Raw genomic sequence first — 27,381 nt, forward strand, 5'->3', positions numbered from 1 at the left:
CAGTTCAAAGAATTTTGAATTTCTTTCACAATAGTACTTTTGATTTTTATATATCATAGATGCAGACCTATTGCTTTTTTTTTTTACACATGCCTTATTCAGTCAGTCTATGCTGAAAAGCCATAAAACAGACTTGCTGGGTAAAAACCGCTCCAGCTTTGGTCAGCCTATCCACGCCATCTTCTGAAAACCTGTTATATTTATGCAAGGTTGCAGTCACAGCCGGGTCTATCTGGGAGCCTTTAACAATGAGAGAAAAAAGCGATTACCTATTGAGAAGGAAAGGGAGGAGTTAATGCAGTTTTCATTGAACCACCTATTAAAAATATATGTGAAGGATTACAGTTCATAATGAATATGGTACAAAACAAGCAGCGTGAAACCGGCAGAAACAAGGCAGTAAAAGGTTGGAAAGACGTTGTCTGATTACCATACCAGAGTTACTGCACAAATGAAAGAAAATTGATGGAGATGTTTGCCAAACAAGTACTCAGGGTATGAGGAGGGGAGAGTAGATTAGTACATGCCATCTCCAACTCATGCCCACTGTTAAGATTGCAGCTGAAGAATGACAAGTAGCCACAACATATATTTCATTATCTCTAATTTTGTAAGACCAAAGGATAGGCTCTTTTTGGTAGCCTCTCTAGATTAGAAGTGTGTTCTTGGAGACAGGATGAGATAGACTTAAACAAAGAACAACCAGAACTAAAAGGCAAGAAACCATGGAGGGAGGGAGGGAGGGAGGGAAGGGGTTGTGCCATCAGTGCACCTTATGCTTTGCAGTGTAGGCATTACTTGAGCTTCTTTGCAGCATCCCTTCAGCCCCTAGCTGCAACCCATTTTCATTCCTTTTAGTGTACCTCCATTCATATTCTCTTCCATCTTACTGTCCAGCCTCTTGTAACAATAGAATCATAGTGCAAATGTGAGGTTTTCCACCCGTTACACCTTTCAAACCTTCCCACTGTCAATTTCCGTTTCAGCACCGAATGGCCTTAGCTGCCCCAGTGCTTGGCATGTATATACATAAGGCTATAAATGAGTCAATCAGTCAAATTAGGGCAAGATACACATTTGACAACTCTGGTGGGGTCACTGAAGCAACTCAGTCTATGCACTTAACATGCCTGAAAGGAAGATGATGGAAGATTCTAAAGCACTGCCTAGGTCTGAAAGCTGAGTCTTGGTAGTGAGGCAGCAGCCACCACTCGCTGGCGTCATCGGTTAAAGGCACTTTGGTTTTATGACGCTTGGCTAACAACATTGTTAACCAGCTTCTTGGCTACAGTAAGTGATTTTCAGTGTCAGTAAGTGGTTTAGTGTCAGCATTGGTAAGCAGTTTATTGGCACAGATATCTGGTTAATTTGTTTGTTTGTATGGTGTTTTAACGTTGCACGGAACCAGTGGTTATTCAGCAATAGGACCAATGGCTTTACGTGACTCCCGAACCACGTCGAAAGTTAACTTCTATCACCAGAAATACACATCTCTCACCCTTCAGTGGAATGTCCAAGAATTGAACTCGCACCCACCGAGGTGGGGCGCCAAAAACATAAACATACGGACCACGCCACTCAGGTGCTATAACTGATTAATGGTGCTGATAAGCAGTTTATTGGTGCTTTGAGCTTTGTTAGAGCCATTTATCACCATAATTATTGTGATGTTCCGGTTAACAACAATTTTCAGTTATTGGTACTTGGCCGGGAACAGAACCCCTGCCTTTAACCAAGGACTGCCTGTAAACAGGTCAATAAAAATTCTTCAGGACTGCAGAGGCTAAAAGGAAGGCCACTATGAAAGTCAAGTCCTGAAGGGGCTGCTCAGGATGCCAAAGGACAACTCCTGAGATTACACAGGGTAAAGGAAAACATCTCATTCAGCAAGGACAACCTTAAATGGTATTTTCTCCATTTAAGACTTTTGTCAAGGAAACCCAATTCTATAGACTTCACAATATTTTAGGGAGGAACTTAAGGAAAGGGCTCTTATACTAGGCTTGATTTTAGATATCGATATATATGTTATTAAAAGTAAATTAGTACTACTAAAAATCAACATAGAAGTGTTTAACTCTTAAATTCATTCTGTCTTTTCCTAAAATATAGGATATAAAATGACTTGTAGAAGTCGGCTCACATTCTGTGGATTGCTAGCATTTGTGAAGAATACAAGAATCTGATACAGCAATAAACTATTCACTTATATAAAAATATAAACTGTTTCATAATGGATTTCTCATGTGGCAACTGTAACATTTTGTGAACAAATACTGTATAAAAAAAATTACAAATTTTGTGAATAAATACTATAAAAAAAATTGCGATTCTAAAACAAATTTTAACTTATATGGAACTGAAACTTGTATACTAAATCTCAACAAGTAGTTTTTCTGTTACCAGCTTATCACTGTGCAGTGGAAGCCCCTAATTAGCAGGGGATGTGCTCCAGATCCACCCAAGAACAGCTAGAATCTGTAAATACTTATAAAAATGCTTAAAACTGCCCATTTTGTTAATTCAAACTCATGAAAAAACCACTAAAAATGCTTATAACTTTTTTTAATAGTTTTATCATAAAAAGTGCAATTAATCATGACATTGAAATGAAAATACAGTAACATGTGGAAATTTCTCATAGAAAAAAAAACGCAAATACACGAATAATAGGTAGATGAGATCCCTAGAGAAATCCGCGAATACGTGAATCTGCGAATGTCAAGAACGTGAATACGGGGGGCGTCCACTGTAGTTATTAACTCAAGGGTCACCTAAGTAATCAAAGTAATTATTCTCAAGGTTTTGTCCTATGCTATCTTAATGAGATGGTTAAAATCATTTACTGTAGTAAGATAAAGTCAGGTGATAGAGTTGTACAGTAAATATATATATCCTTACTATATCTCTTGCGAGCTGTTGAGCTGGTTCAATAAAGGATGTTGCTATATTCTTGCTCTTTTCCCATTTTCTCTCCAAGACAGATTTAGGAAAGAATTCCAGTAGTTCATAAAAGAAACCCTGTTTACATTTATAGACTGTAAACAAATGCTTGCAGTTCAAACCAGAAGATGGCTGTGAATGATCACTTGTCATTTCTGCATCTTTATTGCACTTTTGTATGACTATCAAGTAACAGTGAACAGAAAGGTGGTAGTTCACTACACTCTATAGTAGTAGATTTACTTGGCAAAGACTTAAATACAGGTAGTTCTCCCAAGCAAATTGATCTCTTGCTTATGAGGCAGATCCAGGACTTCAATATTGCATCTGATGCCACAGCAAATTTTTAGCTTCCATAACCCAAGAAAAATAACTTGGTAAAACAACAACAATTAGGTTGCCGGCTCACGAACTGTAGATGAATAGTCATTTACCAGGTTTAGTGAATTACTTCTGGCTTTCATGGATACAATGTATGCTTCCCAGTTCAAGCATGTATCCAAGATTTAGCTTGAGAACTTCAATTTACCTTACGAGCATTAGGTTGTTGTCTTTTTCTTATTTTTAGCTCTTTAACACAATTGTTCATCTGTATAAACTGTGAAAAAGAGTAAAGCTTTTATTCTACAGAAAACCAGAAACCTAAGGATTCTGTCCTACACATTCAGTATTTTAGTTTATGGTTACGAATATTCTAGCCATGTGGTAAGTTCCTGACAATGTAAACTATAGCAGTCACTCTCATAGATACTAGTGCTGTTAAACCCCCTTGGTATCTGATTATAATTGTTAAACAAAATGTTATTTCAATAAGTTACAGATTACACTTACATAACTTTCACCATCAATAAATATTTTAACAAGACCACCAATTTTGCATTCATAACATTCATATGGCTGGTCCAAAAGGTTTATTCATTGTTTAGATTAGAAAGCATTTGTTAGTCACTGAATTATGTAACCAGTTAAATGTTCAAGAATCTAACAAAATTACTTTTAAGGACTTTTTTTTTCCCCAATACTTGACATTCACTGCTGGTTGTCAATTGGAAAATTACATAAAATATGCATACTGGGACTTCTGTATCCCCTGCATACTGGGTCTTTTGTATCCCATGCATACTGAAAATTTTGTACATCCAGCATACTGGGACTAGGTCAAATACCCTTGGGCTGAACAAGTGTGACCAATTTGAGGACGAGGTAATATAACTTTACAGTGGCATTCTTTTAGAAGTAGGTACTTTAATCTGCTCTTAGCAGTTACAGCTATGGCTCCTTTATTAGTACAGTATCTCCATTTCCTTGAAAATCTTCATGAGCATGGATACAATACATTTCAATATTCATACCGGCTTCGCACAATTTGTTGAATGAAAACTGAAAACTTGATTGATACCTGAACATCATCAAGCATAATTTTTGAGAAAGGGATCAACTTTGACTCAGTAATTAATCCAGGCCTTCCAAAAAATGTATACAAACAACATGTTAAGTGTGGAATAAATTAAAACAAATTCTATAAAAACAAAGTATATAATAAAATCTACAGTAACAAAATCATATAAAAATCAAATAAAAAAAGGTCTGTCAATATAAAACTGAAAATGAATCAATCTGTCCCTAAAAGAAAGGATGACTGGTGACAAAAAATGTTTATCAGAGAAACATAAATTCTTATAAGAATTCAAGCACTAAAAGTCACTTAAAAACAATAATCTTACATTTATACTAAGGCCAACTGTACATAGTAGATCCTAAACAATGAATTAAAAACACCAATGAAAAATCCAAACAGGTGGATAACACAGCCCAGTATGCAATCACTACTATAGTATATCCATATTGCAATTAATTTACATAATCTTTACTGTACAAAATTCCAGTGACTGGTTTCAGAATTCTTTTCTTTACCTCTTATAAACATGAGACATACAACTAAACAATATGTACAAGATGCCAATGAGAAATCACAATGTAAGGTGACATATGATAAGCAAATTTCCCCATTCATTTAAGAAAACAACTGCTCAGTTACCCTGGCATCCACAAATTAGCTTTCTCACTAAGAGAGAGCAGCTTGTCACACAAACAATAAATAACAAAAACCATGTAGGTTAAATCCTTCAGTTTTAGGGGTTTACTCAACAAATTCATATATTTTCTAATACATTATCAATTATAAACTTCATAACTGGATAAATAGACAACTATTCATATTCTGGGATTTGTGCGCAATATTTGTCACCGACTGCTGTTTGAAACTGATGACATTGTACAAATGTTTCGCTCAACAATTAAGTGCGGCAATTCATTCACAAAACAAGATTAGTTCATACTGCAGTCCCCTCTTGGGGTACTAAGAAAACGAGTAGTTAGCCTCACATTTTGGATTTATCTTCAACAACTAGTTTCATATTTTGCTTTGCAAGTGCAAAAGAAGAAAAACAGGGGGATTTTGTGTATTAACTGATAAGATAACCCTATTGCTCGAATCAAGAGCAGACGTATAATAAAACTCAAAATTTTTCCAAATTCCTAACTGCGTTCCATAGCTCACCAAATATGGGGCCCCTTTGTGACATGCACTGTTATGCCGATTAAAAAAGAAATTTGAACTATGAAAATCTTTTAACTTTATAATCATTCTTAACATATTGCCAAATTAAAATGATCTTTTCAACAAACCTCAGACAGAGATGAAGTCTCAAATATCAAAAGAAATGAACAATTAAAGATTGCATTTCTGTTTCATATGTAAACTAGTGGCTTTCCCAATTTCAGTATACTAGTTACACTGGAATGTTGGTGATTGTCACTTTGCAAACAAATAAGACTCATTATAGAGCATTCCTTTCTCACCTATAGTATTCTAACTGAAAGATGAATCTCCTCAAAGGGGAGATAGCAGGTTGAAGAATAATGGAAAATGGAAAAAATAAATATATTGCCATTTTTTCTTCTGCTGCATATACTATTTGACATTCTACATAATGTATTCTAACAAGATTTGTCTTATATTCATAGTTATGGGGCTCTTCTACAGCCACAGTACCATCAAAATTGATTGAGGGCACCTTTTCCTTCCTTCCCAGAGAATATAAGAATAATAACAATAAGAATGAGTTTTTCCAGACCTCTGGGTCTTATATAGACTCTTCTCAGGCTGGTCATCTGTTAAATAAGACAATACAGATACCATCCTATTTGAGAACATTCAGCTTACACTCATTCAGATACAAGGGATCGCAAATTAAAACTGTGTTCAGAGCGTTCCCTTTGCTATGTGTGTCAAATGTTTGAAGAAGATATCGATGAACCTCATACAACCTATAAAACTTTGGTACATATCAAATAATGAGACTGGCTACTGGAAATCAACAGGCGAGTACTTGCCAATTTTGGGGACTGAACAAGCACCCTCTTGTACTCCAACGGAAGGAAAACTGGGTAACCCCCAGACAGGAAAATATTGAGCCTGGATATTCAGATGAAACCTGATGTAAGTGTGCCCAATGAAGAAACTTAGTATATAGGCAGTCCACTGGATAAAACTGGCAGATGGTGAAAGGGCCGATATGATGACTTGGGTTTTAGTACCTTCAGACTCCAAAGTCCGGCTATGTAAAAGTACTTGATGTTGTCACTGTTACTGTGTCACCAAGAGTAAGATTCAGAATAAGATTCTGTTGTAAGGAAGCCTCCTCTGGAATAGAACAAGATTCCATGCGGCAATTAGTTCATGGAGTCTAGTATTGGTAGAACTGGCAAAATACAACATCTGTTTACTTAGGTATGAAAAATATACAAATACCCAGTAACACAGACCACCTGAATTGAAAAAGCTCAAAGGTTTGGTGAGAGGAGGGAGAAACACTAAAAATAACTTAGGAAGAGCCATAGTGAGTGTTACACCAATACAGCATGCACAGTTATAAGGAACCAAAACCGAACAAAATATTAAAGGAATGCCAATTTAAACAGTAATCACAGTTATGCTAATTATCATAACATGGATGAGGAAACTTAACACAAATCATAAAAATATACTGGTAATGTCTACAGCAGTGGATGATGTTGGTAACACTAATACAGTACAGCACATAGCAATAATGGATAAGAAAAGAAAATGGATTTTGGACTACTTCTGGAGACAGTATCCATCAGGAAGCTTTGTTGGTTTGCATCAGACCACTTTACATTTGTCAAAATTAACGATAAGACTTGTGTAAGTCATATTCTCTCATTGCAATGCAAAACAAATCAAGGTTTTTACTAAGCATGTAAAAACTGAATAGAGACAGTCATCTGTTACCGTGTATTCAACAAAACCAAAATGAAGTTTTTATTGTAAAACTAATATTGTAATACCTACCTGAACACCTGAACAAGCCCTGGTAAGTGACCAGGGCTTGTTCAGGTGTTCAGGGGGTGTATTGCAATATGTAATTTTCACATGAACTGCTAAAATGTGATGCAAAAAGCATCAAATTCAAGCAGCCCTTGGCAGTGATGCTGATGGTCAATCAGGTTTACAGGCAGAGTGTAGTTTCAACATAACTTTTATTTCAATAATTAACCATAGTTAGCATGCAGAGATAAACCTCAGATTGCTGTAAATGAATAATATAGATTATGACTAGATTTCATCAAATAACTGTGGTACAATATTTTCCTACTACCTTAAAAATCTATTTATCTTGGATTTTGATATTGTTATCCAATTCCTGATATATAATTAATAAAACAGTCTTTGTACTAAGGTTCCTGTCAATAAAAAAATACACAAATACTGAATTTTCAAAATAAAAAAGCATAAAAGAAATCTAGCAACATTAATTTGAACAAACAATGGTTTTAAATTCCACCTTGTTTCTTTCATTCCATTAAGGCACTTCAATGCAAAGGCTACTGCTCTTCAAGAAGCAACAATAAAAAAGGTTATGTATCCCATAACTGACACCAACCATAACAAACAATTTGGCAAGAATGATTACCTCTCTCTACATTTGTAAAACTCAACTAGTTAAGAATAAATTTGGACAGTTTTTTTTATATCACATAACTGCTTCCTAACTATATCACCACAGAGGAAAAAGCCAAACCATTACCTTGTCATTAAGGCTGTCAATTTTTTTTTAAGTAAAATGCACCTCTTTCTAGGTCATTACAACCAATACTCACCCCCACGAGCCAAAGGATACAAAAGTCACGTCTAAGCAATCATCCACTTGTCAACAACCAACGATTCATAATGATTTGCATCACTTATTTCTGCTCTGATAATATCCGACTCCTGGGACTGAAGTTTTGTTGGACATACTCGTCTAGCATTTGGAGCAGTTTCTTGAGCAGTTTTTCTGGACAAGCTAGCATTTGTGAGAGCTTGATTTACTTTTTGGAGTGATGAGCTCACACTGGATTCTACATACTTAGGTTTATTCACTATGCCCTCATATACAACATCAGCATCACTGTTACTTGAGGAAGTGCTTGAACCATCATCCACAGCTTCATTTATATCACGTTTCATTTTGAGATCTGACTGCCATAATACTTCTTTGTCAGGTACCTTGATATATACAACTCCAATTTCACCAGATTCTGTAGACAGCCTTCTTGGACACACTTCTGGTTTGTTTTTGAGCTTTTCTCTACTACCCAAGTTGCCCTCTACACTACCTTCATCAATGGGTTGACTTAATATAGTGCTGTCACTTGGGTTCTCCTGGTCCTTTGCTGCAAACTCATTCCTTGAAGCACTTTGGGTACTGGTGCTGGATAAAACATTAATCATTTCACTATCAGAGAGAAAATTGTCTTCAACATTCCCTGAATCACTTTTCTCTTCATGCGAGTCACTGGCAGCAGATTTCAGATGTTTGGCACTTTTCGATATACTTGCAGAGCATTTCAAATGCTCGGCCTTACTTGACACACCGACAGAGCGTTTTGGATGATTAGCTGAAAGAGAGCTCCCACAGTGATCTGGCTTTTGATGTTCATCTTTACCTGTGCCAACACAGGGTCCCTGAATTTCAGATTCATAGGGAAGAGAAAAACATCTTGATTCTGTATTGCACAATGATGAGTCTTTGATATTAACATCTCTTTCACCTTTTTCGTGGGGAACCGAAGTGGACAGATCAGGAATCTTCCCTGCGTCATCCAAGAGTTCTTTTGCTCCCTCTATAAATCTAGTATATAGATAATCTACCACACACACCTCCAATTTAGTTTCATTTTTTAAAGGAGATGATTCAGAGGAGCTAATGACAGATGGGGATGTATGACTGCTCTGAGGACACTCAAAAAACTTGTGAACAGCGTCATCAAAAGAAGACTCAATACTGTTAACTGAAGAAACCCACTTAATTTTATTATGGACAGGAATATGTTGAATGAGATTTTCTGCTTTACAAAAACTAACTTTACAAACAATACAAGAATAACTTTTATTTATGCTATGGTACAAATTCTTATGTCTCTCCAAACCCCATCTGGATAGCACCTGTTCTTTACATATATGGCAAACAATTTTTTTCGTTCCTGAGTTAGTCGTACTCTTTTCCGCATCATTGTTACCTTTGCAATCCATCTCAGACCTGTCGGTATCTGCTTTCTTTCTATTATTTACAAACTGTTTTTTGGATACATGATTTCTGAGATGTTGATGAAACAAATCCTTTGATGTGTACCTCTTATTACAAACACTACAGAATAAAGATCTTGCGGACGAATGGATTTTCATGTGCTCCAAGAGCATAAATCTTTCTGAAAATACCATATTACAAACTGAACAAGTGTTTTGTTTTGTTTTATTAGCTACGCGAAATCTCCGGGAGAGGTTACGGGCACGTGCTTTTTTCCTCGAAACAGCTTTGGGGCGACTCTCTTTCAAATCAGGCAAACTATCAATACTATCATCAGTGTCCGTTTCCATGGGAAGGACACCACAATCCTCACGAACATCTGGCAGCTTGGATACTTCCTTGTTGCTAACTGTTTCTCTGTTACCTTCGGTTGACAAAGAAAGTACAAGCTCACCACTGTCAGCTTCTTTATTTGAAGCACTTGTTTTGGCCTTCATAGAAATAACACTTGTTAAATCTTGGCCATTACTATTATTACCAAAGGCTTCCAGGGTACCAATTTCGCTTCTCTGCAATGACTTTGAAAAACTGTCCACTGAAGAGCACCTTCTACTAGTTTCACATAAACTCAAACACTGACTCCTATCATTCGGTACTAAAGGTTCAGGAGCACCATGGAGCAAATTGGATGGTGACATGGAAGTGGTGTCACTGCTCATCCTGTCACAAAGTGTGCTTTCAACAGCTGGTATCTGATCCTTGAGCATATTAGAGCCATTGATTTGTTTCTGGGCACCATCAAAATGTGTAACCGTGTCTGCCTTAAATTTCAATGGCATGCAGTGATCTGAGGGGGTTTCGCATCTACACAAATCTACGGCATTCACATTTACTGTAGTGTTAATTCTGGAATAGGAAGGGCAACTCAAGTTCTGGTGATCGGAGGGGGTTTCGTGTCTACCCAAATCTATGGCACTCACATTTGCAGTAGCGTCAGTTCTGGAATCGGAAGGGCAACTCAAGCCGCGGTGATCAGAAGGGGTTTCGTGTCTACCCAAATCTATGGCACTCACATTTGCTGTAGTGTTAATTCTGGAATCGAAAGGGAAACGCAAGTCACGGTGATCAGAAGGGGTTTCTCGTCTACCCAAATCTATGGCACTCACATTTGCTGTAGCGTTAATTCTGGAATCAGAAGGAAAACGCAAGTCGCGGTGATCAGAAGGGGTTTTGTGTCTACCCAAATCTATGGCACTCACATTTGCTGTAGTGTCAGTTCTGGAGTCGGAAAGACAACGCAAGTCCTGATATTCTTCCAAAGGATGTTGATTGCTTTCAAATTCAGCTTTGGTAGTGAAATGCTTCTCAGAGGGTGCTCTTACTTTTTCATCATCTTTGCCAAGGTGTGATTTCATATGTTTTCTTAGAAACAACCTAACTGTGAAACGTTCTTCGCACACACAACAAGCATAAATATTTTTGCCCTGATGTAAGACTAAATTATGTTTGGTCAAAAGACGTTCTGTTTTAAAAGTTTTAGTACAAGTATCACATGTATGTTTGCTGCTTTTCATGGGAGATATATCAGTATCAACACCATCAAAATTATTATGGTTATTATTTTTACCATCTCTCCCATACCCAACATGGGAAACAACAGGTTTTTCTTTGTCGCAAGTTTTTCTGTAAAAAATATTACCAATATCTTTTTTACTAAAGCATTTTGTTGCTTTATCATCTGCACATCTGTCTGGAATTCTTTTACCACTGGAATCACCTGGAGTAACTTGTAAATTTTCATGTGTTTTGCAGTGAAAATCAAGTAAAAGCTTTGATGCAAATTCTTTATCACACACACTGCAAACAAATTTATTCATATGAATTTCTGCATGTTCGACTAATAGAAACTTAGCGTCAAAATTTCTATCACACCAAGGGCAAAAGAATGGCTGTTCCTTTGCATGTATTAATGTATAATGGTATTGCAGCAGGTCAATTTCAAAATACATGTTACAAATTTCACATAAAGCTCTTCTCTTGCCACACGTAAAACTGTCTTCTTTATCCGATGCAACAACTGCACTGTCCTCGTATGGCAATGATTCTTCAATCACACCACCAGCTCTTAAATGCTGTGAAGTTAATGAGGCATCAGAATGTGTATAGTTGCAAGTCTTCTCACCTGATGTATATTTTTCCATGGATTCATCAAACCACAGTTGTCCTAACGCTCCATCTCGAGAGACAGCATGAAGCAATGGAATAGTACTATCATTGACTGTATTACTGAAGGATGTGTGCTCTCTACTTTTCCCTTCACATGATGTAATATGCTCGATTAACATCCTCTGTTTTGTTCGGTCTTCCTGGGACACTGATGAGTCACTGGCTGCAGATGAATACTGCTCTGTGTCCTCATCAAAATACACTAAGAGTTCTGTTGATTCATCAGACAAAGAAGAAACGTCAGCCATCTCATCTAACCTTCCAGTGGTTTTCCCATCAAAGGACATAAACTTTTCAACCATTTCATCAAAGAACAGCAGCCGACTCTCATGGTTACTCAACTTCCATCTGATCGTACAGTGTTCTGGTATATGTTCGAACAGAGCATCTGTTGTGGGGAAACTTTCCTTACAAACATTACAGGGAAATTTTCCAACCTCGACTGTAGTAGCACTACTGAAATTCCCTGCGTCAGCACTGTCTTCCTCATCTTCCAGCAATGAAATATTGCCACTAAAGTCCTCTAGACTACCATAGTCGCCCTCATCATCTTCTGCTGGAATAATGCTACCATTTTCCTTCTCATTCTCCACAGTAAAAATATCACTGAAGAAGCTACTTCTGCTGGCATTTGCATTCTTACCCTCCACTGTGGAGGTCCGTCTACTAGCATTTCCACACTCATCCTTCAGAGAGGGAAAATTACTATTGGAATCACTGTTAGTATTCTCCTTTTCATCCTCACTAATATTTTTTTTCACATCCAGCAATCTGAACATATTACTGAAGTCCCCCCAGGAGGCATTCCCATCTTCCACTAGGGATATATCAAAGTTGGAATTCCCACTGCAATTTTCCTTCTCATACCTCTTTGTGGGAATATCACTGCTGGCGTTCACTCTGGTAACATTCTCCACAGAGGATATATTAGTGTCAGAGTCCTCTCTAGCAGTGTCTTCACTATCATCCTCCGCTGTGGAAATATTACCATTAGTGTCCCCTCTGGTAGCATCATTCTCAACCTCCAATGTTAGATTGTTACCACTTGAGTTCATTCTTGTATCATTCTTACTCTCAGCCTCCACCACGGAAATATTACTGCTGAAATCCTTTCTTGCTGCATTTTCATTCTCACCCTCTACTGTGGAAATAATACTATTGGAGTCCACCCGGCTAGCATTTTCTTTCTCACCTTCCACTGTGGAATTACTATTACTATTGGAGTCCACTTGGCTAGCATTTTCATTCTCACCCTCCACTGTGGAAATACTATTACTGTTGGAGTCCAGTCGGCTAGCATCTTTATCCTCACCTTCCACTGAGGAAATATTACTATTTGGGTACCTTCTGCTGGTGTTTTCATTATCACTCTCCACTGTGGAAATATTACTGTTAGACTCTCTTCTGCCAGTACTTTCATTATCACTCTCCACTGCAGCAATATTACTATTCGAGTCCACTCGGCCAGCATTTCCATTCTCACCCTCCACTGTGGAAATATTATTACTGTTGGAGTCCACTCTAGCACCTTTTTCATTCTCATCCTCCACTGTGGCAACATCGGTGCTGGAGTCCCCTATCCTGGCAGATTCCTTACTGAAGTCAAGAGGGGCGATTCTTTCTGCTAATTGTTCGTGAGACAACATGTGTTGTGTCAAAAAGCACTTTGCAACAAAACGTTCCTGACAAACATCACAACTGAATGATTTTTCTTCCGAGTGAGACAATAAATGGTGTTTCTGTAAACTGTGTTCCATGTTGAATGACACGTTACACACTTCGCACACACAGTCCCCATCAAGTTCAAGGGCTTCCCCTTCATGGTCGTATTTCTTGACTGGGATAATATTCTGACATGTAGGGTTATGCACAGCCTCAAGTTCTTCACATAATCTCCTCTTGGCATTTTCTACAACCGTGCACAGCTGCTTCACTTCATTTTTTGGTGGATTTTTGGTCACGGTTGTACTATGACCACCACTAATTTGCTTTTTGTGGTTGCCTATTTCAGCTTTGGTGATGAACTCTTCACATAAGCAACATGCATACAGTTTTTCATCGGAGAGTAGTGACTGGCTTTGGTATTCTGAGTGGAAATCAGCTTTAAAAGACTTCTTGCATATACTGCATTGGTGAGTTTCTCCTCTCACATATACAGGAAGATCACCTTTTATATCTAACAAATGAGGACTGCACAATTCGTCTTTCTTGACAGACTTAGAATCAACAGGTAATTGTTCCTGTTCCTGAGTTTCTTCACTACATGAATTATTTTTATCCTCTATGTCAGATGCCAGTATGCCAGATAATGTATCAACCATTTGTGACTGTTCAGTGGTTTCATCGCCTGGTAAGAACTGGGAAATGACTTCATCAAAAGAAGAAAATTGTGAGGCAGCATCAAATTTCCACACTACTTTATTGTGACATGATATGTGCTTGAAGAATGTGCTCATATTTGTAAACTTTCTCTTACACACCATGCAGAATACACAATCTTCTTTGCCAGTGACCACATTCTTGGCGTCTGGGTTTTCTTTTGAGTGCTTTTTTGAATGCTTATATAAAGCTTTCTTTGATGTAAATCGTTTTCTACAAATTTGACAAAACTTTTTTCTCCTATTATGCCACTTTATATGTTCAGCCAAGCTCACTTTGACTTCAAAATGCCTGCTACAGAAGGGACACGCAAAAGGTTTCTCCTTACAGTGGGCTATCAAATGGTGATACCCTAAGTGATGCTCTGCTTTAAATGACCGACGGCAAAGACGACAAACTATTCGATGTCGTCTTTCGTAATGAGCAAAGCTCATTTTTTCTGTTCTACTAGATGTACATGAATCATTGTTCTTTCTACTGCTACTATGGCCTCTCACTGACTGACCAAAATTATAATTCCTTGAGATTTTCCTACTGCTGCCTTTAGAATTTTCAACAGCAGTAAAACCAGATGTTATCAATATACCAGAGGTACCTTCATTGCCATTCTTTGATTCTGATGTTGCGCTTTGAAATGGGATGTGATAATTTTCATTTTTTGTTTTGCATCCAGCATCACAACTGATAACATGCTTCAGCAGAGCAGATTTCCGAGGAAAGGTTTTCTTGCACAAAGCACACAAATATGGACAGCCACTACTGTGGATTTTGGTGTGTGCATCCAGCAAGACACCAGAGATGAACTTCTGGTGGCATAAGCTACAGGTAAACGTCTTCTTTTTGGCATGTGCCACCATGTGCTTCTTCAGGAAATGGAATGTGCTGAATCTTTGCTTACACAAGCTACATCCGTATATCTTTTTCCTTGGCAACTGATCCATGTGCTTTGGTGAGTCCTGTGGTCCCAGAAGCTGAAACCTTCTGGTTGGAACCAAACAAAAAGCTTCATTAAGCCTCACAATGTCTTACCAGTATTCCTCATACATTGCTGCTGTGTAAAAAGTATAACCTACGAATATTCTATACCACGCTGCAATTCTTTGTATGCAAACAAAAACATTGCTAACTGTACCACATAACACATTACCTATACATAATGACATCTTAACCAAAAAATTTTCATATATTAATATATCTTTCTGAAACAACTGTAAATAACTTTACACAGACACCAGTAATACAAATCTTTTGACATCAAAGGTGCTAGTAACAAAATAATCTTTCTCATTGGATGCAATTCCAGCTCAAATGCCTAAAGCAACCTGCTAGTGCTTTAAAATGTACAATGAACAAACACCTCAATCATTCCACAAACTATTCTTAAATATCCACTTCACCTTAGCTTCTACTTGGTCCAAAGTAGTCCAACTTGCATGATGACAAGATTAGCCCACTTGTTAGGTGTCACTTCAATAACCATCTGAAAAACACAACATAACCACTTAAGATGTACCCATACTATAATCATAAATATGCAATTATCTAGTCTACGTTTTGTCAGTACGAGTAAATTGATTTGTTTATGCCTATTGTTTGCTGCAAGACTTGCCAGACACAAGACAGAATTTTAAGTCTAGCAAAATCTAAAGTTTTCTCCCAGTTGACTACTTTGACAAACGTCGTTCTGAGCCTCAGCGAGCTAAATCTATCACAGTTACCATTTGTGGGACTGTTAACCAAAGACTACTAGTAAAACAATATTTTAATTATATCTAAACCACATACTAAAATTCAGCATTTTGTCTATTAAAAAATAAGTCTCAATTTACCTAAATATAGCGATATTTTCAAGGAAGACTAATAAGTACTGTAAATATATGAAATTGAACAGGAAGCTTAATACTGTCTCACTGGTATTGTCCCCCAATAAAAAGCCTTATATGAAGAAAGAAAGAAAAAAAAATAATGCTAAGGCATCTTTCAAAATTTTTAGTTCATCTTATAGTTTGCAAATATGCCTGAATCACTATTTTGCCCTACGATACAGTGAGAACTAGAGGCCTATACAAGCGAGAAGTCAGGTCTAGTAACACAGTAATGGTACCAGACAGGACAAAATCAAATGGTATATAATGTGGTGCTTGGATTGAATAAGAGGTCTTCAGGAGGAGGAGTGAAGTGTATGCTTATAGCCCAGATGGGGCAAAAAGTAGAATGAGTGACAGTGAGTGAAAATGAAGTGGATAAAAATGAGCTGCAACTTCTACTGGGAAAACATGGCCTGCCACATTAATCAGCTACAAAGAATAGGAAGCCCACAAGAATGCTTGTCTCAGCCAGAGATAACAGGCTCTTCAAAATCTGTATTTCACTTTGGTTTGCAGAAATAATAATAATAAAAAGGTGCTTGACAACAGTCACTGTGCAGAGTGCAAAGTCTGCTTTATTATTTATGACCAATTACAAAGCCAGGAATTCAACCTTACGTGAAGCATGACAACTGACAAAACTTGAAATATTACAGCCCCGCCCATGTCCAAAAACAGTGCAGTCCTACATCCTTTATTAGTGGAGACTGGTAACTTGTTTTAAAAAGAGGAGTAAGGAAATATATGACCAATCTTTGGATTTCTCTCCTTTCTTGTTTTTCTTGAGCCTTATAGCATTCCTTCCTTTAACGGACAGGTCTACTGCTTCCTTTACGATCAAGCTACACTTTTTGCTCCTGGTTTTTTATGGGTTGAGAAGGCATTAGGTTACTGTCCCACTGTCCTTCAATAAAAAAAAAAAAAAAAATTGCTATATAGTATACTGTCATATTTATGTATAAATTTTGCTGATTGAAAATTACAACTCGACTACAGAGACAAACATTCAATCGATACACATAATGCTTTGGTGTACACGTACTACTTTATTTACACTAATTCAGAAAGACTAGATTAAGCTGAAAATTTTCTGACGGAGAAAACCCATAAGAGAAATGCTACTAAAGACTATAAATAATTTTCCAACCCATAAAGAAGAATGTGCCTTCACTCCCTACAATAATTCAAGAAAGCAATTCTTGCAGAAAACTATCATCCATCTCAAAATGACATCTTTATAAAATAAAGTTTTATCTATACTTGCCACTTAATTATACTGCCTAAAGTTTCACTCACTGGCAGCTTAAAATTTTGAAATTTGCAGTAATGCTATTCTGTGCAGGTTAATTGTCTCTGCCCACTTTCATGGTAAGGAAGGAACGATGCAGCTCACACAGTAGTCAATTGTTTTCTGCCCTCACATTCATATGAAGGGAGGAGGGCTTTGATTCATAATTACTTGGTAAGTATAACTAACACTTTGATTATGAAAATTTCATTCTCATGTATGTAAACATACCAAGTAATTACAGGCAGTCCCGGTTATCGGCGGTCTCCGTTAATGGTGATCCGGCTTTATGGCGTTTATAGCTTTGGTTATCGGTGCCATAAGGTCCTGATTATACAGGCAGTCCCCAATTATCAGTGATCAGGTATTATCTCACTTGTCTACCATATAAAATCGGCAATTTATGGCGCCGTAACGGCCCGAATTCCAGTTATCGGCACCATAAGCATCATTATGGCACCAATAACTAGTTACAGGCAGTCCCCAGGTTACGATGTTCTGAGGTTAAAGCCCTTTTCAATTATACAGGGGGTCCTCGAGTTACCATGTTGATCCGTTCTTAAGACGCACCGTAACACGATTTTCAGTGTAAGTCGGAACATTAAAAAATACCACATGATTTAATGTAAATACGTATCAATAACAAAGAGAGAACAATTCCTTACCTTTATTAATTTGGTTGGCTTACACACTGGAGAGGAAGCTGCGGTGCTGGAGAGACTGGGGGAGGTTAGTGAAGAGAAGCAGAACCTCCAGAAGATGCTGGAGATGCTGGGGCAGGTGAGTCTTGAGGTGAGGCAGAACCTACAGAAGGTGCTGGAGATGCTGGGGCAGGTGAGTCTGGAGGTGAGGCAGAACATTCAGAAGATGCTGGAGATTGTGGGGCAGGTGAGTCTGGGTTAGCAGAATATTCAGAAGGTGCTGGAGATTGTGGGGCAGGCGAGTCTGGATTAGCAGAGGCAGCTGAGGTAGAGGGTACAGGATCTCTTGCAGGCCTCTCTACCTTCTTAAAATACTGCTCCAGGTTAGTCTGAACAGAGAGCAACCTCTTTTCATCCAAGATCTCCTTGTACCACTGCATCAAATCCATTATCCCTCTGGAAACCCTAGTGAACCTGTCCAAGTTGGGATCCTGAGCCTCAAAAGTTGCCAACGCTTGCTGCAACTCTGCAAAACCTCTTGCCAAGTCCTGCCTTGTGAAAGCCTTAGGCTCTGGGGTGGGTGCTTCTTCTTCTTCCTCTATCATCTGCTTCTCAAGTTGTATCAGGTCCTCAGCAGATAACTCCTCGCCATGAGACTCCAGCTGCTCTGTAACATCATCAACCTCCATCTCAAAATTGATTTCCTTACTCAGGGCAACAACGTTCTTTACAACTTGCTGAACTGTGTCCTCAAACCCATGGAAATCATTCACAAATTGAGGACAAATTTTTTTCCAGACACCATTCATGTTTGTTTGCTTAACCTCCTCCCAGGAATCAACAATGTTCTCTACAGCATCAAGGATGTTGTAGGATTTCCAAAAGTCCTTCAGAGTCAAGTCCTTCTTGATTTCAGTTGCCTGTAAAGCCATAGCAATTGTACTTCGTAGGTAGTAGGCCTTGAACGAAGCAATCACTCCTTGGTCCATAGGCTGTAAAAGGGCCGTGGTATTAGGTGGAAGGTAAACCACCTTGACATTAGGGTTAAAGTCTCCCAGCTGGGCAGGGTGTCCAGGGGCATTGTCCAGCACTAGCAACACCTTAAAGGGGATACCCTTGGAGGCACAATACCGCTCCACACTTGGCACAAAATGGTTTACGAACCAGTCCTCAAACACTGCAAGTGTCACCCATGCCTTCTTGTTGGACTTCCAAATTACTGGTAGTTGACCCTTCCAAATGCCCTTGAGTGCCCTTGGATTTTCAGCCTGATACACCAACAAGGGCTTCAGTTTGAAGTCGCCAGCAGCATTACCCCCAAGAAGTAAGTTAGCCTCTCCTTGCTGGCTTTATGACCGGGTGCTGACTTCTCCTCCTTGGCGATGTAAGTGCGGTTAGGCATACGCTTCCAAAACAAACCTGTCTCATCCACGTTAAACACTTGCTGAACAGAATAACCCCCCTCCTTAATTATCTCAGCCAACGCTTTAGGAAATTCACTCGCTGCTTTCTCATCCCCACTAGCAGCTTCACCTTGCACTTTAAGGTTATGGTAATTGGCCCGAGCCTTAAATCACATAAACCAACCCCTACTAGCCACAAACTCTTCACTTTCATTTCCCTCCCCCTTTTCTTTTTTCAACGCTTCAAACAATCTTTTCGCCTTCTCTTGAATCACCATAAGGCTAACTGGGATACGCCGTTGATTTTGGTCTTCCAACCAAAGCACCAATAACCTTTCCATTTCAATTATTAGGCCACTACGCTGCTTGGTTATCACTGTCGCTTTCATAGGAGCAGATCCTTTCACATGTTCAACAATGCGCTCTTTATCTTTGATAATGGTAGCAACGGTTGAACGACTAAGGCCAAGCGAGCGGCCAATATTTGTTGGCGTTTCTCCCTTCTCAGATCGCTTTATAATGTCCACTTTAATTTCCATGGTGATGGCCTTTCTTTTCTTTGATGTACTACCATCAGAAAAGTCCGCCTTGCGCTTGGGAGCCATAACAAAGGGCAAAAAGTTACAAAAACGATACAACACGAGGAAGAGAGAGGCAGCGTAAACAACCAAAATGGCGTATGGGCGAGGAATGAGCGTAGCGAAGCGACGCTGTCCTCTCCCCCACAAAGCGTATTCTTCCGCCGTGCACCCGAAACTAGTTCGCGTTCGTTTATGTCGCTTACGACGCTAAACCGCGTAAGACGGAACGACTCATAATAATATTTTTTATATTTTTATGGGGGCGCGTTCGTAACCACGAAACAGCGTAAGTCGAGACCGGCATAACCCGAGGACTTACTGTATTCATCAGAAATTATTTCCAGGGTTATGACGCCTCCAATGCTGATCTGGCAGGAGAAATATGACACCAAAAATGCAAAATAATCAATATTTGAAGGTTTTTTTGATGAAAAATGCAATAAGAATGCAGTTTACATAGTTTTGAATGATTCCAAATCATTATCAGCACCTCGGCGAGAATGGAACCCCACTGATAACTGCCTGTATATAGCTGAATCCCACACTGCACTGGAGGTAGGAAAAATGGACTCTTTCTTATTCCCAAACATTATCAATGATAATGTTGGAGAATATAAAATTGCTAGCATTGATACATTGCTTGTTGTTCCTAACCTGGTAAGAGAGCTGCTGTGGGTAGATAGTACTGCATCTGGTTGGTACTCATCTTAAGCATATTGGGTGCGGCGAAGTTGTCCTGACACACCTCTACAATAGTGGGAGCTTGTAGCGAGGGATAAGACTGTTGGCTGCCAAGCATACATATAGGCATAACTGGCCCTGCCCAGGGCGCAGTACCAACAAACCAATCGACCAGACATAAGTACCTACACCAGGTATTAAATTAACACCCAACCATAAAAATACTAAGACTGGTGGGTACTCCTATTTGTAGGCAGACCCCATTAACCTTCCTTGGGCTTCATGTCTGACTGCTCCCATGTGTATAGGAGTATGCCAGTGACCTTTCCATAGGAGCATCAGTGGGATGAACAGGCACACTCCTCCACTGTCACTTCCCCAACACTCTTAGTATCCACTTCGTCCAAAAGGACTTTCACTGATACGTCCAGATGCCCGGGTCACTGTGTCCACTATTAGACCATTCTTCTGGTCAAAATTATGATTCCCTTTGGACTTGAGGCTGGGAAGGGGGCCAGGGTCCAAAGTGAGGGAGCTGGGTAAAAGAAAAGGTTGATTAGGGGACAAACAGGGAGCAGGTACAGAAATTATGGGAACATCTACAGAAGACTTAACACAACTAACTAAAGTCTTATTCCCTACTGTTTTCTTCTTGGCTCTAGCGCCTGCTTTACCTTTCCTGTCCTTGTCTAATTTATCTAAATGTTATTCTAATACCCTCCATTTTTTGTCATCCCAATCAAAACACTAGGTCAAATTAATGGAGCACACATTTCCCCTACATTTTGTACAGACTACAAGTTCATATGAGTAAATTACAGTAATAAAGTCTTGGTCTTAAAGAGGATTTTTGAGATTTCATCTATTTTTAATGAGATACTCTGCTACTCTGGATATAGTGTCACCAAAAAAATCTTTCTTAACCACCAAGATGTTCAATTACTTACAGTAACCAAATTGTTTACTTTTGGACATTAGGTTTCTGACCCATTCTGTTCCCCAACCCCTCCTCCGGATCAATCTCATCCTTGCAATGGCTGGGACTCTCACCTTGATTCACCTCAGAGTTAACTGCAAGTCAGGCACTAAATGACTTATGGGTTTGTGATAAAAAAGAAGAAAGTTTCCTATAACAATAAATCTTTTTCCATGCAAACCATCAATAAGATACAAAATGTCCACCTTGTACTCCCTTATTTTTGCTGTGCCACATGCATTACGTGCAAAACAGTGAGTGCTAGGGTACTGCACTACAATGGGTCCGTCATGTACATTGACCAGACCACTGCACAAATAATAAACACAAGTGTGAAGTCCACTTTTAGCTACATTGCTTCTTCTGTCTACAAGACTTTAGGAAACACACAGGGTCATTCAGATTTGCAAATGAGGGCTCTATATAGTAGATAGGTTTGTAAGAAAAAAAAAAATGTTTGGTATTATTAAAAATTAAAATTTTTTTCATACATTATACCAGGCCTGTCTCTTTCAAGTCACCAAAAGAAAAAAACTGGTTAGTGTTAACATAAAAATTATATTATTGCTGCCGAAGTAATTATGTGGACTGTGGATTCTGATCCTCAAGTCTACAATGAACACTAAAATTGTCTCTAGTCATCATTCACCGCATAAAAAAACCTCAGAGAGATGGTTTACACTATACACTGCATGCATGAGGTTATGCATTGGTTACATACAGCACCCTGTGTTACACAACCGAGCAAGAAAGATCAAATGGGTTTTCAAATCTATAGAAAGACCCAGAACCGATCCAAGGAAATATCAAGGGCCAAGTGTATTTTGGAAACCTGCTAATGTTACCCACTTTTGCAAGTAACAAGGCAGAAACAAAAAAAAGCAAAAGTCAACTACAAGCAGTCCCTGGTTATCTGGCGGTCTCGGTTAATGGCGATCCAGTTTTATGGGGCTTGTGTAGCTCCATAAAATCAGAAATTGATGGTGCCACAATAGGCCAAGTTTTGGTTACCGGCGCAAAAAGGTGCCAATGAAAGAGTTTTGACACCTGTACAGGATCTGTATCCACAAAAAGTTCTCAAATTTTGGAAGAAAACCACTTAAACTATTCATAGCCTACCACTTTTGAGTACATTTACCTATCAACTCTTTTATGGAGGGTGGGGTGTTCTAAATTATATGTGATAAAACACTCCAGTATGGATTACATACACATAGTTTTATACTATGGTACTTTGGAATTAAAAGTCAACAACATGATGGATTATAGTTTGTCAATAAAAGAATTTTACTTTGTAAAACCCACTTTAAAAAAAGTATATACTATACCATATACCATACATATACATATTGAACTAGCTATAAATTCTTTTTTTTACCATAAAAAATCACAATACATTACCTTCCCAATGACATAATACTTACTGCAATTTATGCCACACTATATGAATCTACAAAAGGAAAAATGGTAGAAATTCTTGTGTGATCATTCAATTTTGGACTATTATAATGATAATTGTCATTGAACAGATCCCCTACCTACATAGTTTAAGCTGTTTTGTTCCAAACTTTGAGAACTTTCTTTGATTATCCACTTTGCATGATGATCCTGGTACTTGAATTCCACTTACTTATTTGTTTCTGTCAAGTTGCTGGTAAAAGTGGGTAATATTACCCACTTTCTGAAATACACTTGGCCCTTGATTTTTCTGAAATTGGTTCTGCAACTTTCCAAAGATCTGAAAATCCAACTGTAAAACATCTGAGTTTTTAGTTTTCTATAAAAAGAAAAACTATTGAGAAGGTTATTTGTCTGTTTCTGTAAAAAAAGGAAAACTACTGAGAAGGTTATTTGTCCGTCCATCCGCACCTTTTCTGTCCGTCCTCAGATCTTAAAAACTATTGAGGCTAGAGGGCTGCAAATGAGTATGTAGATCATCCACACCCCCAATCATCAAGCATAACAAATTGCAGTGCTCTGGTTATAGTAGCTTTTTATTTTATTTAAGGTTAAAGTTGGTCATAATCATGTCTAATAAGAGTATAGGACAGGCCACCACCAGGCTGTGGTTAAAATTTCATGGGATGCGGCTCACGAACCATTATACCGAGACCACCGAAAGATAGATTAATGTTAAGTGCCCTTGATTATCTGCTGTACAGAAAACTTGATTGCACCGGAGAACTTAGGCATATTTTTTTCTTGTTTATATAGTTAATGATGACAAGAGGAAATTCTAGTGTTCGATGTAGACTTGAGCATCAGAACCCAAAGTCCATAGTTAAGATCATAGTTAAACCACCTATAAACACTCATCATACATCAAAAGATTTTAGTTAATTTCTTCTCATTAATTCCAGCAGATGACATCACTTGTTGTATGAATCTCCAAGGATAAAAAATCTACAGGAAATCATCCTAATGGATATAGTACGTACTCAAAATTTCCCTAATGGTAACTATGCAACTTTTGGAAAATAAGTTTCACTGCCAAGAAATGAAATATAATACTGTCTACAATCATATACAAAATTATCAACATTAGCTGTGTCCTATTACTGATTCCATACTTTATTAAATCAGAAAGATGTAACTGAATACAGGCAGTACCCAATTATCGGCGGGGCGTTGAAGGTCTCGCAACTACCTACGCTGGTACAAATGATAGTAGTCAGACGAAGTTTTATCTCGGGGATCTACTGGCATACAGAGGTAAATCTGAAGAAGCTTTGAAAAACATCGAGTTGCCTTTGGAAGCTCTACAATGCAAACACAAGATCATGTCAAAACAAAGATCATTGTAGAGCTATTGAGAAATTTCTTTTGGACATAATTAGTGCACTTCAATAGTTGTCTGACTCAAAGGAGACGAATCACAGAGGCTTCAACCATATTCCTGGCTGGAACAACTTTGTAAAGGAATTCCATCATGAAGCACGGGATAACTATTTAGCATGGAAGGAATCTGGTAATCCAAGAGAGGGATATTTCTATGATAAAAATGATATTGTTATGATACAATAAAGTTTGTTCATACTTACCTGGCAGATATATATATAGCTGTATTTTCTGAAATCCGACAGAATTTTAAAAACTTCCGACACACGCAGTGGTCGGCCAGGTGGTTAGTACCCATTCCCGCCGCTGGAAGGCGGGTATCAGGAACCATTCCCATTTTCTATTCATAATTTTTATTTCCACTGTCCCCTGAGGGGAGGTGGGTGGGTACTTGATTATATATATCTGCCAGGTAAGTATGAACAAACTTTATTGTATCATAACAATATCATTTTGTTCATGAAACTTACCTGTCAGATATATATATAGCTGAATCCCACCGTTGGAGGTGGGAAGGGACAGAATAGAAGGATTTTGGGAAACAAATGCATGCAGATGATTTACATCTTGGTTCCACCTGTTAGCATAGCTGGTTTCGTGGTTACTGCCACGTAAGTCGGCTTGTGCTACTAGAGTTGCCAGCGAGGTAGAGACCTATATAGCTGGTGCACTCCAGATGATCTGTCAACAGGGGCGAGACCACGACGTGACTAGACCATATTGACCATACCATGAGGGCTAAGAAGTAAAATAAATATATATATAAATATATATATCACCACCTGACCAACCTAGCCAAAGTTAAGGTGTGTTAACTAAGGCTTAAGAGTTAAGAAGTCGCCGTTGTCGGCGACTCAACAACTAAATTAAGAGCTCTTCCTAACCATTTTCTACAGGATAGGATGAGTGGTACTTCTTGCCCCCAAGATTGTGTCTGCAGACACGTATGGCCCTAGCGAGCAGCAGATCTCATATGCCATCTTCACATCTCGCAGGGAGTGTGAAGTGAACACAGTTGCTTCGCTAAAACATGGTACTCAGGATGTTGCTGAGTGCCATGCTCTGTTGAAATGCTTCCGAGGCCGCGCCCTCACCTCGTGAGTATTCAGATAAAAGATTTCAAATCTTTGTGCAAAGCACATGAAGGAGCATTTTTAAAGAACTCCTTAACACTAAAGCCAGGGTGTTCTTCGATATGGGCAAGTCTGGTCTTTCTCGGAACACTGCAGATTGCCCGAATGACTTCGACTTTCTTGAGTTTTATGTAGATAAAACTTGAGAGACCCGACAGGGCACAGGACTCTCTCTGGCTCCTGCCCACTAACTTGTGCCATCCTTGCTTCCAAGCTCCTGGCCCAAGGACAAAACGGGTTTCCATTCTTAGGCCACAACGGAAGGCTTAGAGAGCACACCGCCTTGTGTTCTCTAAAGCCAAAACTTGTGACGATGGCTTAAAATCTCACTAACCCTCTTTGTCGTATCTAGGGTGGTTAGAAGAAGGCCTTCCTGATCACATGCAAGAAGTTAACAGGTAGGAGAGGTTCGAATGCTTTGACATCAAGAACTTCAGACTACGTCTAAGTTCCATATTGAAAGCTTCGATCTGGACATGCACAGTCAGTCCGTCTGTACTAAAGTCAGGTGACCGACCAGTTGACCAGTCAGACGAATCAAGGACAGCAAGGCTGTACCCTGAAGACCATAAGGCACTATTCTTCGCTGTAGGATGAGTGTCTGGACTGCCTGGGCGATTCAATCTAAGCAAACCTTGGGGTGTATCAACGCAACCCAACGTCGTCAGCGAATCAACTCCTGAGCAACTCCTGACTCGAGCTTCTGGTGCCAGGAGAAAGGAGCGAGGAGCAAAAAGGCGATTCAGTCCCGAAGGAAGAATGCCTGACAGTCCAACCTGGTCTCATGTTACACGATCATCGGGGGTGTATAAACGCAACCGACTTTCGTCAACAAGAAACTCAGGGCTACTATATGTCGCCTGATCTCGCACGAGTGTCTGACTCCGAGAAAACAGGTGAGACAAAAAGTAGATGGTGAGCGAGTTTCGAGATTCCACAGAACTCAAAGATCGTGAAGGGCTTTGTTGTTTGACAGAAGCAAATCTCTGAGCCCAAAGGCTGTCAACAACATATTTGCGTATTCTTTAATAGTTGTGACTGCCAGCTTATCCCATTCTTCAGACGGAAAGGGAAGACGGTAATCTTATTCCTGTCAACATCTCGATAGTCTGAACGTAGTCAGACTCAGAGCGGAGAGGTTATAGGTACCTTTTGAGTTAGAGTAGACCGACTCTTTCGGAAAAGGTCCTTGAAAAGTGAACTAGGAAGGACGTGACCTCTGTGAATCCAGGATCCTGAAGGCCAACATGGGGCGATCAGCGTCATTGTCGCTCCCTGTGACGTCATAAATCCTCTTATTACATTTCCTAAGCGATTGAAAAAGGGGAAAAGAGACTAAACATCCATCCCCGTTCAATATCATAGGATGGCGTTTAATGGTACCGATCCCGGATCGAGAATAAGGGAGCAGAGAAGAAGAAGCCTCTTCGTCCTCAACATATCGAAGAGAAGAATGAAAGGGCGTCCCTAAAGTCTCCACAACTCTCAACATACTTCTAAAGAAAGATTCCACTCGGAAGTCAGTAGTTGCTGCCGTCGATCGAGACGATTCGTACAGACTTTTGCAATCCTGTAACGAACCTCTAGAGGATCGTTACATTCTACGCCTGTTGTTATAATAGGCTCTTTCTCGTAAACTCGAACAGGGACCGAGAGAAGATATGAGAGAGCTGTGGAATATCAGAGTTGATCTGGACCACTGGTTCCAAAAACTCGTTTCGAGGACTGGAGGGACGACCGAATTGCTTCTACTTCTTTCAGATTAAGATCCAGGACATCTGAAACCCTATCCAGATGTCCAGCACCTTCTTTCTATCACCTCAGGTGATAG

The 27,381-nt window shown here is 39.0% G+C and overlaps 1 protein-coding gene across 7 annotated transcripts in view; it reads right to left on the bottom strand.

Moving 5' to 3' along the window:
- The window catches only part of LOC135203490 (uncharacterized), a 58,362-nt gene that overhangs the window by 10,713 nt on the left and 20,268 nt on the right, over positions 1 to 27,381 (bottom strand). For 2 of the 7 annotated variants that reach the window (XM_064233214.1, XM_064233213.1), the window contains one exon: positions 15,539 to 15,621. Coding sequence is in view for 2 of the 7 variants with exons in the window: in XM_064233212.1 (XP_064089282.1) it covers positions 8,159 to 15,082 (6,924 nt within the window). In the remaining 5 variants the exon portion in view is untranslated. Of the gene's footprint in view, positions 1 to 221; positions 241 to 261; positions 2,479 to 6,113; positions 15,622 to 27,381 lie in introns of those variants that run through there. The other 5 variants (XM_064233212.1, XM_064233211.1, XR_010311939.1 and 2 more) reach the window with 4 other exon arrangements.

Source organism: Macrobrachium nipponense, chromosome 36 (genome assembly GCF_015104395.2).
Source record: "Macrobrachium nipponense isolate FS-2020 chromosome 36, ASM1510439v2, whole genome shotgun sequence".
NCBI lineage: Eukaryota > Metazoa > Arthropoda > Malacostraca > Decapoda > Palaemonidae > Macrobrachium > Macrobrachium nipponense.